We start from the raw sequence: 11,516 nt of genomic DNA, 5'->3' as shown, positions 1-11,516 counted from the left end.
CGATGTTGACCCTAGCATCCTGTTGTCCAAAGAGGACGCTCCTTACTTACGCCTCGATCATGATCAAGGGACATTCGTAAAAAGAAATGTTGTCAATGTTCCATTAAACAATGATGTGTAATCATTATGTTATACTTTCATGTTCATGTAACCAAGTGATTGATGTAATATATGGTGTATGAAATAACTTATATTTTATTTTTTATGCATTTATATAATAGTTTGCACAGAAACACACAATTGAAACAGATATAAAAAATTTAGACTCAATGCTACGTGAAAATTTTCCCGCCAGATAGGGCAGGTTAGTGCCGGTCGATACCCTTGACCAGTACTTAATGTGGACATTTAGTACCGGGCCGTGGCTACGCCCGGTACTAATCTGCGCTGGCGCCAGTTTAGTATCAGGCGATGCCTTGGCCCGGTACTAAAGTGGCGCCCCTATATATATAACACAGCCCCGGCCGTTCCCCCTCACCTTCAATTCTCGCCTCCGCCCAGATCGATTTCGCCGCCGCTGCTGCCGCCGGTCGCCACTCCGCCTCCGCCCCACCGCCGCGCCGCGCCTCCGTCTCCGCGCCGACGCCCGTCGCGCCTCTGCCTCCTCCACCACGACGCCGGGCCCTCTCCTCCTCGGAAGCGGGCGCCCCCGATCTCCACGCCGGCCGCCGGCGCCTCCTTGCTCGCGCACGCTGCCGTTCGCCGCCGCGCGGCTCCCGGCCCCCTCCGCCTCCGGCTCCTGCGCTGCCTCGGGCCATCCGCAGCGCCACCTCCGCGCCGGCCTCCGCACGATCCGCGCGCGCGCCGACGTACGCCGCCTCGAACGCGCCACCCTCCTCCGCGCCGTCCACCGCGCGCCCTCCGACGATCCTCTATGTCGTCCGCCGCTCGATCCGCGCCGTCGTCCGGGGGATCCGGAATCTCGGGCGCCGCCGCCTCGAACGCCGCCGCTGCTACTGCCGCCGTCGCCATTTGTGAGAACTGGGGCTGACGTCAGCACGAGTACGTGCTGACGTCAGTAAAGCTATTTAATTGTTAGAAATTTGCAGAAAATTGATGAAATCGTTAGAAATTTGTTCAAATCGATGGAATGTCTATAGATATTTATGAACTTTGTGAACATTTGTTAAAATCAACGAAATTTGTGAACTTTTGAACAAATTTGTGAACATTTATAGAAAATGAAGAATTGCATCAAACATTTGTGAAAATTTGTGAACATTAGTAAAAATTTATAGAAAATAGTACGAATGGTTACAATATTTTTCATGTAAAAAATTATAGTAAATTTCTCGAACATTTGTAGATATTTATACAAATGAAGTAAATAGTGGAAATTATAGATATTTTTTCAAATTATAGTAAATTTGTAGATATTTGTAAAAATTTGGTAGATATATACGTATGTGAGCACATGCACTTTTTTTACAGAGATACCAAGAGGGTGACACAAGAAAACTTCAAAGTACATATAACATTAGTAACAATTTCTTGTATCTAATTCCATGCAGGTACTAAATTAAACTATTGGTGTTTATTTGTTGTTGACAGATTTGGAGAATGAAAGAGAACCTCATCGAACCGGAAAGAATTAGGGCAATTCAAGAAGCACTCTGTGGATTCCTGTTGGATGAGGTGATAAATCCAAAAGGTGAATTTCATTCCGATCCAATGATAAGTGTGGCTCGAGCTGATAAACTCAACAAACGCCGCAAGAAGGATGCTGGTGCTGATGACGATGCAGATGATTAGAATTATTGAAGAATTTGTCGGAAAAAACTTATGAGAATTCATACTTGTAAATATTATTGTCTTTTATCCATGTATGTATATAATTTCTAACATTTCTTTTATCCATGTATGTGTATAATTTTTTTATTTGCTTTGCTCCATATACAAATACAAATTCTAGATACGAGTACGAGTACGAATACACAAACCGCTGCGAGTACGACTACTAATACTAATTAATTGAAATTGAAAGGAAAAGAGAACAAATATAAAACATAAAAAAAAATCGTTTAGTACCGGTTGGTATTACCAACCGATACTAAACTGCTCGGCCTAGCTGCTGGCGTGGCCAGCAGTTTAGTACCTGTTGGTGTTACCAACCGGTACTAAACAGGCCGTTTAGTACCGGGCCAGCTGACCGGTACTAAGTGCGCGTGCACTTAGTACCGGAGGAGCGGTACCGGTCGGGAAACCGGTACAAACCGGAGGTTTCCGACCGGTACTAATTAGAGATTTTCTAGCAGTGAGGAAGATGGAGCTAAGATCCGGGAGCTAGGCCAGGTTTGCCCTCGCCTTCCGGTGGCGTCTCCCTTGTCCTTATCGTGTGGCTGTGGGCCTGTGGCTGCAGCTGCAACAGCAACCGCCAAACCGGCTGGCAGCGACGTGGGCTCCGCCTTCGCCGATCTCCACGACATGGGACGCGTCGAGGGAGAAAGAGACGTGCACGGCGCCCGGGAGAGCAAAAGCTAAAGCTGGGAGGCACACACAGCGCAACCAGGAAAGAATGGTTTTCTTTTTTCCTTGAAAGGGAGAAAGATGCTAAGGGTGCGATTGGTTCGTCTCCAAACTGTTATCATGCTATGGGTAAATTTTAGCACTTATTTAGTTGAAGGTTAAAAAACGATCCACTTAACCAAGTGTTATTTTAAACTTGTCAAGATTTTAGTAAAATATTGACATACCTATATTTTGGCATACCAATATCTTAACATCCAATCAAACCAGCTCTAAATCTGCTCGTTTTGAGACAGTAAAGTGAAACTGGAAGTCTGTCAATTGACGAGCATTGAGTACCATGAGAATTTAGGGGGAAGGAACAAGAGTGCAGCAAACACTTTTGTGCTTTGTTCTACCACAAATTCAGCGACGTTGAGCTACATCCCCTCGTGGCGTTGCTTGCAGCGTTGGATCGCTTCCGTCCATCTCCTCTGAATCGCCCACTAGCTAATTGCTGCCAAGTTGGTTGAAACATCATTCCGACTGTCCATGTAACATCAAAAGAGGACTCGAGTGAAGTCGAGTTAAAACAGCCAAACATCAATCCATCGAGATGGTAGGGTTACCAAGCAACGCGAAGATGCTAATCTGCCAACCATACCACTTCATGAACCTTCCAATCAGCATCTGGTCATGGCATCCACCAATGCCATTGCACTGTCACAGCAGCTTCGCACATGAAGGCTCCACCCAGGTCAAAAGAAATGTTATCAAAGCGAGAGCGGGGAATTTGTTGGGCACCGACGACGCACATGCTGGTTTGCTCAAAGGAACAAAAGAAATACGCCATGGACATACATCAATCACACAGAACCTGAACCTTGCTACAATTTCAATTTTCAATAGCTTATCTCAGAACGGAATGCATGCACCACTTGCAGGTGTCCGAAGGTGTAACAAACATAACTTCCATCCTGGATACTCCCTATATGGTTAACTACTTTAACCCTGTACACTTTACATGTCTCGCGCCCATGCCCATGGCCTTCCTACACAAAAGCTGCTACCAGGAGCAAGGACCCGAGAGCAAAAGAATATAAGATGGTCATGTGTCTGACCCGCACACTGCATGCCAAGTCTTCGGTTTACCTCTCGGATACCGGGTGGGCACACAGCAACAGGTAACATCATCTGGCCAACAGGTACCAGCCACGTCAAAGTAGCCTTGCTGACATCTGGCATTGTTTGCCACCTTCCTGGGAAAGCAACAAAAGTACCGCGCTTGGCCCCTCGGGTCAGCTATCCCATTTTAACCGGCCGGAAACTTTTTGGGGACTTTTTCTGAAAATTCTTAAAATCTTCATCGTGGGTTCAGTGTCACTGTTGCAGCTGTCACAAACTACATCTGGAATGGGTGTCCTAGGAATGCCCCCCTCGTTCCTCGGCCTTTCTGGCGATACAATTGCAATCAATCCTTCTTTCTCAGTTTTTGAGCTGCCCAAATCTGCTTTCATGGTACCTTCTTCATCTTTCACGCTATCAGAAAATGAAGCTGCTTCTGATAGAGCACAGCCTGCAGTATTTTCAACACATTTGCTGTTGCTAGCCGGTGCTTTGTCTGATACAGACACCATACTCTTATCAGTGGATACACACTCCACACTTGCTCCATAAGATGCTGCAACCTTGATGCCTTTCTTAGTCTTACCAGCATATCCAAACTCCTCGCTTGCATTATCTGATTCTGCAACATTGATAAATTCAATAATCCTACCAGCATCTCCAGACTCTCCACTTGCTTCTTCTGGTTCTGCAACATTGATGCCTTCATCACTCTTACCAGCCTCTCCAGACTCCCCACTTTCTTCCTCTGATTCTGCAACATATCCTTCATATCCTTCAATACTTCTCCCAGCATTTCCAGACTCTCCACTTGCTTCTTCTGATTCGGCTACCTTGATGCCTTCATTACACTTACCAGAGTTGCCTGACTCTCCTGAGGCTGCAACCTTGATGCCTTCATTTCTCTTGCCAGTGTTTCCAAACTCTAAGACCATTTCTGAACTGTCAGAAGGTGCATCTGCTTCCAATTCTCCACCCTTTATGCTGTCACCAATATAAGAGCCATCAGATGCGGCTGCTTCTGACATAGCATCATCCAGCCTGGCACTTTCAAATGCTTCTTGCAGTAGCTCTCTTATTCTCAGCCTTAGCCCAGAAGCATCTTCAGGTTTGAACCAACTGCAATCAAACTGTGTAACAAACACAAGTTCAGTATACTGTGTAGCAAACACAAATTCAGTATTAAACTATCTCAAACAGTCTTACAGAGCTCAACAGAAAAAGCATCGCAAGAACTGAATAAGTATAGAAAAGAGTAGGAAGCAATAACCATGCCAAGGTTATCTATCGTGAACCTTTCTGGTGCCTCTCTTATAAACTGTTCAATGTAATAAAGCATGAAGATGCCACAGTCGTATGCATTATTCTGTTGTGGAACCTGTAGTTGTTAAAATCATGTTAGATTGATTGGTGCGTAAATTGTACAAAATAGCAACAATCTGGACAATTATCTAAAACAAACATCTGGAAACCAATATACCAAGAGCAACTGGAAGCACCTTATAGCGTTACTTTGCAATATTTGTTCAAATTATGTACCTGAACTTTTTCCTTGTGTATATAACTTGGAAGATCCTCCCATATTATCTCCGAAACTGATGTCTCAGGAGAAGGATTCTTCTTTAAGTGCCGCCATTCTTCTTCAAAGTATCTGTAATACAGAAGCAAGATGGTCAACCACTTGCACTAAAATGCAGTAGCAAGCAAGTTTGCCACATTTTAGAATTTCTTGTTTCTGAATAGCAGGAGTAAAAACAACTAGATGACTATAGCTGAGATTGTTACTTGCCTCTCAACTGTGTTCAAGATCTTAGTACTGCTATGCATCCCAAGGGAGTCCAGATGAAGTATGATTGGTCCTGAAACACTCTCTTTTGCAGGCATGCAAATGATTACCAAGCTCCAGTGAGCCCTGAATATACAAGCAAAGAGGTAACTTTTAATATACTACATATACAAACTACAGCATGAAAGACATGATTATAGATTTCAAATGCATTCAGCATATTCTAAAAAGGACAATACATCAAGAAGTAGAATATTAGGTACTTTTTCTCGAGCGAAGCAGGATAGGTGTCATTTCATTAAGAAGAAACACCACCAAATGTACAACACACATTTCGTTAAGAAGAATGAGTACCAAATGTACAACACACACGACATACACACAACACACCCTAGGAAATCGAGAGCAGGAATGCCATGCTAAAAAACAACATCCCAAGCGAGAAGGAGAAAACAAGGCCCCAGGCTCCGGCTGCACCATAAAACTCCCTCCTCTACTATCCACACGATCAAAGATGCATTCAGAGTAGCATTGTTGAAGACGTAATCGTTGCAATGCTTCCAAAGAATATTAGGAATCACAGGAGCCATATTTGAATCAATGCATGACCCTAGGCAGATCCAGATGAACCATGAAACTTGCTAAAAAAACTAATCATTATACTGCATGGATCTAAATCTATACCTATTTCTAAAGCACATAATGTTTCCACCAAAAATTTTTGGTTTAGTCCAACATGTATCACCGACAGGCGGACCCAAAGTGTATATAATGAGAACCAAATAACAACATTATATTGTAACCTAAATGGACTTGAATATAGTGAGAATGTGAAAACACAACAATATTTTTTATTTAAGAAAACCCATCATAGGAAAAAAAATCAGCTACGACTTGTGCGGGCCTTTCGACCGTAGCAACGCACGGGCATATTTGCTAGTTACTAAAACTAGCAACGTTTCCACCAGAAATTTTCGTTTGGTCCAACACGTATCACTGACAAGTGGACCCAAAGCGTATATAACGAGAATCGAACAACTATACTACTATATAACGTAACCTAAATGGACTAGAATACAATGAGAACGTGAAAATACAATAAACTCTATGTTGAAGAAAAAACCACATAAAAAAATCTGATCCGTATCTTTCTCAAAAAAAAAAAACTGATCCGTACAGGCCCTTCGACCGTGGCAACACACGGGCATATTGGCTAGTAATAGTAATTTGGCTTCATAATGTAAATGTCTTATTTCAGCAACAACTTACGTCCCATGGATCGGCAAGATGACGTATGCTCTATGAAATATATTGACACCTTTCCACCATCTTCTCAACTTTGAGAAGTCACCCTATAAAAAAATCCAAGGAAGCATAAATTTTCTAATCTAAAATATCATCTGAAGATAATAAAAAACATGATGAACAAACAAGTAGCACAGAAGATAATGCCAAGACAAAATAAATGATTGAAGAAAAAAACTTGGACGGATGTTTTATTCAGAATTGAATTTTGTCATTAGAAAAAAGGAGGATGAAATTTTGTAAAGGACTGATGGGCGAACGTTCGAAATGAAATAAGTATTGAAATGCAGTTGAAACAAAACTCAAATATGTTCGCAACTGGCCAACCCTTAAGCAGTCATGATCGCAGGGGAACAAGAAACAAATGTTAACTCCTCACCAAAGGGGAAAAAAATTGTTCATTGTAATTCCTCGCTCAAGCCAACACTCTCACGGTGCAACTGATCAGATGAACACGCCAGAGAAGCGGTTCGCTGAACCAGCCTGTGTTGGAGTCACGGCACAAGCTTCTTAAGATAAAAATCAGGTAGATGTCTCTCCCCCTGGTCAAGATTTTTTTTTTAATTCATCGCTCAAGAAAGCCAGGCCTGGCGCAGTGGTAAAGTCTTTCTACTTGCAGCTTGGAGGTCCTGGGTTCGAACCAGCTTCCTTACAGAATAAGCAAGGCTACTGCTGTCTAGAAATTTCCTTCCCTATGGAGCTTTTGAAAAATGGGTATGCACTTTTATTTAATTGCAATTCTACCCAAGAAAAAAGGGTCTATCTCATATCAAGAAAAAAACCTCTATTTGCAAGGCACTGATCCTATCTCCTTTCAAGAATGGTGCCGTATTGCGGTACAATCAATGGATGAACCCTGGCGGAAAGGTTTTAACTTTCTGGCCATTTTGGTTGTCCGGCTTCTCTGGAAGCATCGCAATGTGTGCGTTTGAGAATCGGAATCCAAGTACCTTGGCTGTGGTCCGCGATGTTCTTTAAGAATGTTCGCTGTGTTGTTCGGCAGAAGCTTCTGCCTTGAGTTCCCTTATCCTATAAATATGTTCGTTTGGGTGGCTTTTCCTCTTGGACATGGCTGTGTACATTTAACAATTTGAGTTGGGGTGCGTTTGTGTGTTCAATTTTTCCTTCTTTGCTGTCTTTTGTACTAGTGTTTCATTCCTTCTTAATAAAACAGCGAACATCTGCTGCCAATCCGAGGGAAAAAAACGAAGAACAAAAACTTCTATTACAAGGCACTCATGTACCACGTACCCAGAAGAGTATAATTATCCCATTTTTGCACAAAGACATAATTGCAAGTCATTTAGTAAAAGAAGTATGACGGCATGACACAAAAGATCGTACCCGCGGATGCAATGCTTCTTCAAGCTTTCCATAAAAATACGTGTTAAATATGTAGAATTTGTCTCTGCAATCTTCACGGTTCAATCTGGTCCTTTTGATGTTCCTGCACAGCATCATCATCGAAACAAGACAACATGCAGCATAATCAGAACTCAGAAATCCTTTATTCAGTTTCAATACCTCTCCGCAAATAGCATATTTCAGAGTTCACATAATATTACTTTTAACCAATTCTTCAGTTAATATCCCACCATAAATAGTTTGATGATATTCAAGACATTACAATGTGAAGCAGCATTAAAAAAGAAAATATAACACCTAAATATTACCTTAGCAAACCTTGAATTGATTACATCCTGTTTGTTTGAAAAATAAGGGATGCACTCAAGAAGATTAAAAAAATGTAATTTTTGTAGAGTAGGATAATACAAAGTTGCAGCTGAAAAATAGAGATATTCTTACTGGATGTAGTAGTTTATCACTGGTGATGACAAAAATGCTCCAGGGTTAAGACAGGCAATATCTGAGCTGGTGAGCTCCACGGCTTGTGGATCATCTCTGTTCACATAATAAAGTCAACAGAAGGTAAAAGGAAACACAACCATGTACATTCTTCAGAAAGAATGCAAATATTCACCTTGATGGGTAGTAGATCTTTGGTTCATTCCTGAAAATACAATTGGCTCATTTGAAACATAAACCAAAAGCTCAGATAACAGTACCGCGATGAATATAAAACTAGAGATAACATTACCGTATGTCAGAAATCTCATAGTTTACTCCTCCCTCAGTTTGCATATCTTCATCATCCAATAGAACCACATCTTGAACCTTATAGGAAATTCGTTGATAAAAGTAAGGTCAAAATGGAAAAGTGGGGATCAAAGTGCTATGAGAAAGTATGGCATAGTGTCCTACAAATGGCCTCGCACCTGCCAATGCGACAAATGGTAACCAAACTTATGGACAAAGAATACCATGGAAAAATTATTGCTGTAAAGTATAGCAGTGTCTACTAAAGGGAGTAATAACCACCCAAAGCTTCCTGAAGACAAGATCTACTGCGAAATACAAAACTTTGTATCCTCATGTCAAAACAAAGAGAGTTTATTTTCTAGTGGGCAATAGTTCATGCAAAAAAAGCCATCAATAGTGAAAAGAAATATACTTGACAGTAAACAGCAACATTCACTATGTTTTCTACTGTTCTTGTGACCATTGGAATCAAACACAATATGTTCATTACGCATTGCATGCAATAGGATTAACTGGAATGCGACAAATATAGTTTGCACATTTAGCAGTTAATCCAAAATGAAGATCGTGTAATTTTAACATTCAAGTAACAGGAAAGCACGGATGATTAATTAACAATGTACTCTTCTTGGTATAGATTAAACATCAGCATACCAACCTTTTGAGAATAAACAGAGGATGAATCCTGAAGCTGTTCCTTCCTCCTGTATAGAAGAATTGAAAATGAACTGTTGATAGGTAACATGCTATAAAAGTAATAATGGTACAGCTACATGCCAATATATATGACCATATGTGCATAATATGCAAATGCTTTGGGCAATATAATTGAGGCAGAGAATATCTTTAAAAGTATACAAATTTCCATATAATGGCATATTCCCATAATAACAAATATCCAAAGGGTTGTACAAAATGCACAGATAAAATTATTGGAATTTAGTACCAAAAGTAACCTAAATGGATGCCTACCTCTTGTGAAACCTACTGAAACTGAAACTTCCACTCTGCTGAGATTTTCCATGATCGGACTCCTCTGGATCAATGGAATGAACCCTCCGCTGGTTCCTAGATTTTGAAAATGGTTGGGTTGAGTACATCTTATCCACTGGTATAGTCCTTGGTCCAACATGCCTTTGGCGTTTGCGTTCAGTAATAGGAAGCTGCACTCACAACTCCTTCATTAGTCCAAGTCTCCAAGAGATGCCTATGGATCAGCAAGGCCAAAAAAAAAAGTACCGTACCATGCCATAATTCTTTTTCCCTCTAGAAAGGGGAGAGTATTTGCGGCCCGCATTTTCCCCCTTCTCATCCTCCTGACCTACAAACAAAACGACACAAATCCGTTACAGTTTGGATCAGTGAACAACTGTGACAGACTCAACGAACATTTCATCACGATCAATGGTCCACACGAATAAGCCAGCACGGTAAATTCCATAACTCATCACATGATCGAATAGTCCCCCAATCCATCTGTTGCCACTGGTAGGTGTGCCGGCTTAAAAACGATAATGGCAGCAAGTTAGCAGAACTTACCGAATTCGAACACGTCGGTAGCACCGAAACGAGCATCCGGTCCCCGAGCAGCAGCCTGCAAAACCAAGCGAGCGAAGTTTCTCTGAATAATGGAACAATGCAGCTCAAAAGGGGGGACCGAAACCCACGCGCACACCTGAGGAATAGAATGCGCAATAAACTCCCACAAAACCACCGCAAAGCCAATCGATTCGTAATCTAATTGATCACTCGAGCTCGATTCAACCACGCACGAAAACACATGAGCGGGCGGGCACACGTACCTTCTTCGCGGCCGCGCGCGTCAACCGGCGGGGCACCCCGTCGTCCGCAACCGCGCCGGGGCCGCGCTCGCCGCGCCTCTGGTCGAGCTCCCCGCGCAGGCCCCCGAACCTCCGGGTGGGGTAGGGGGTCCCGCGCCGCTTCTCGTCGTCCGACGACGCCCTCGCGGCGCCCCGCGGCCCCCTCGCCGCCGCCGCCAGGGAGTTTTGCGGCGCCGAGGAGGGAGACGCGACGCAGAAGCTGGCATCGCGGTCGGGGGAGGTGCTGCTGAAAACCTCCCGCCAGTTGATCTCGATCCGGGTGCGCCCGGGCGCCATCGCCGCCGCCGCCGATCGGCCTGCGATCGGGGGAGGGGAGAGAGATGGGAATGGGGGGAGATGGAAGGATTTGGGGGGTTTTGTTTTGCCTTTTGGGGGGTTTGTGCGAGGGAAACCGGACGGAAAGCCTGCATCGCTCGTGCTACAAATTTTATATCTATTGTTTGAAGGAGTAAAGTAGACTCAGTGGAGGGAATCTGCCCAACATAGAAATTATAGTTCTGATATAATAGTTAGGCTGTCTATCGTGATTACATACGTGAGCTAGGCAATATGCAACTAGCGACCTATTAGCTGCAGCAGCATGTGGCCGCTGGCCGCGTGATTAACACACATGGTGTTTGCTACCCCAAAAGCTGAGGTGCATCTTTTTATTACTGTTTTTCTTTTTTTTATCTATTTCTTTTGGGTTCTATTTTTCTTTTTTCTTTCTATTTTATTTTTATTTTTCCTTTGTATATTAACTTTTTTTAGTTGAACACAGTAGCTCATGTGGTGCTGGATGATGGGATTTTTGTTACTAACATTGTGGGCCCAATACAACCTACTAGGTTGCTACGGGGTTTGCTTCCTAATGTTTCTGCTAGCAGACTAGTGAGTAACTAGGATGGCAGAGAGACAGTACAACTCTTTGTACT

General features: G+C 42.9%; 1 protein-coding gene across 1 annotated transcript; it reads right to left on the bottom strand.

Moving 5' to 3' along the window:
* Positions 1-3,311: 3,311 nt before the first annotated feature.
* Positions 3,312-10,949, bottom strand: LOC120666879 (ubiquitin-like-specific protease 1D). Its single transcript, XM_039946867.1, has 14 exons — positions 10,564-10,949; positions 10,301-10,355; positions 10,006-10,082; positions 9,734-9,924; positions 9,420-9,465; positions 8,760-8,836; positions 8,643-8,672; positions 8,468-8,563; positions 8,006-8,108; positions 6,626-6,708; positions 5,360-5,482; positions 5,110-5,221; positions 4,841-4,948; positions 3,312-4,700 (listed from the first exon to the last, which is right to left on the bottom strand). Exons 1-14 carry the CDS (start codon positions 10,876-10,878, stop codon positions 3,744-3,746), a joined length of 2,373 nt encoding a protein of 790 aa, XP_039802801.1. The 5' UTR covers positions 10,879-10,949; the 3' UTR covers positions 3,312-3,743.
* Positions 10,950-11,516: the final 567 nt, after the last annotated feature.

Source organism: Panicum virgatum, chromosome 3N (genome assembly GCF_016808335.1).
Source record: "Panicum virgatum strain AP13 chromosome 3N, P.virgatum_v5, whole genome shotgun sequence".
In the NCBI taxonomy this organism is placed as follows: Eukaryota; Viridiplantae; Streptophyta; class Magnoliopsida; order Poales; family Poaceae; genus Panicum; species Panicum virgatum.
The sequence above is the reverse complement of the archived record's forward strand: the minus strand, read 5'-3'. Positions and strand labels throughout refer to the sequence as shown.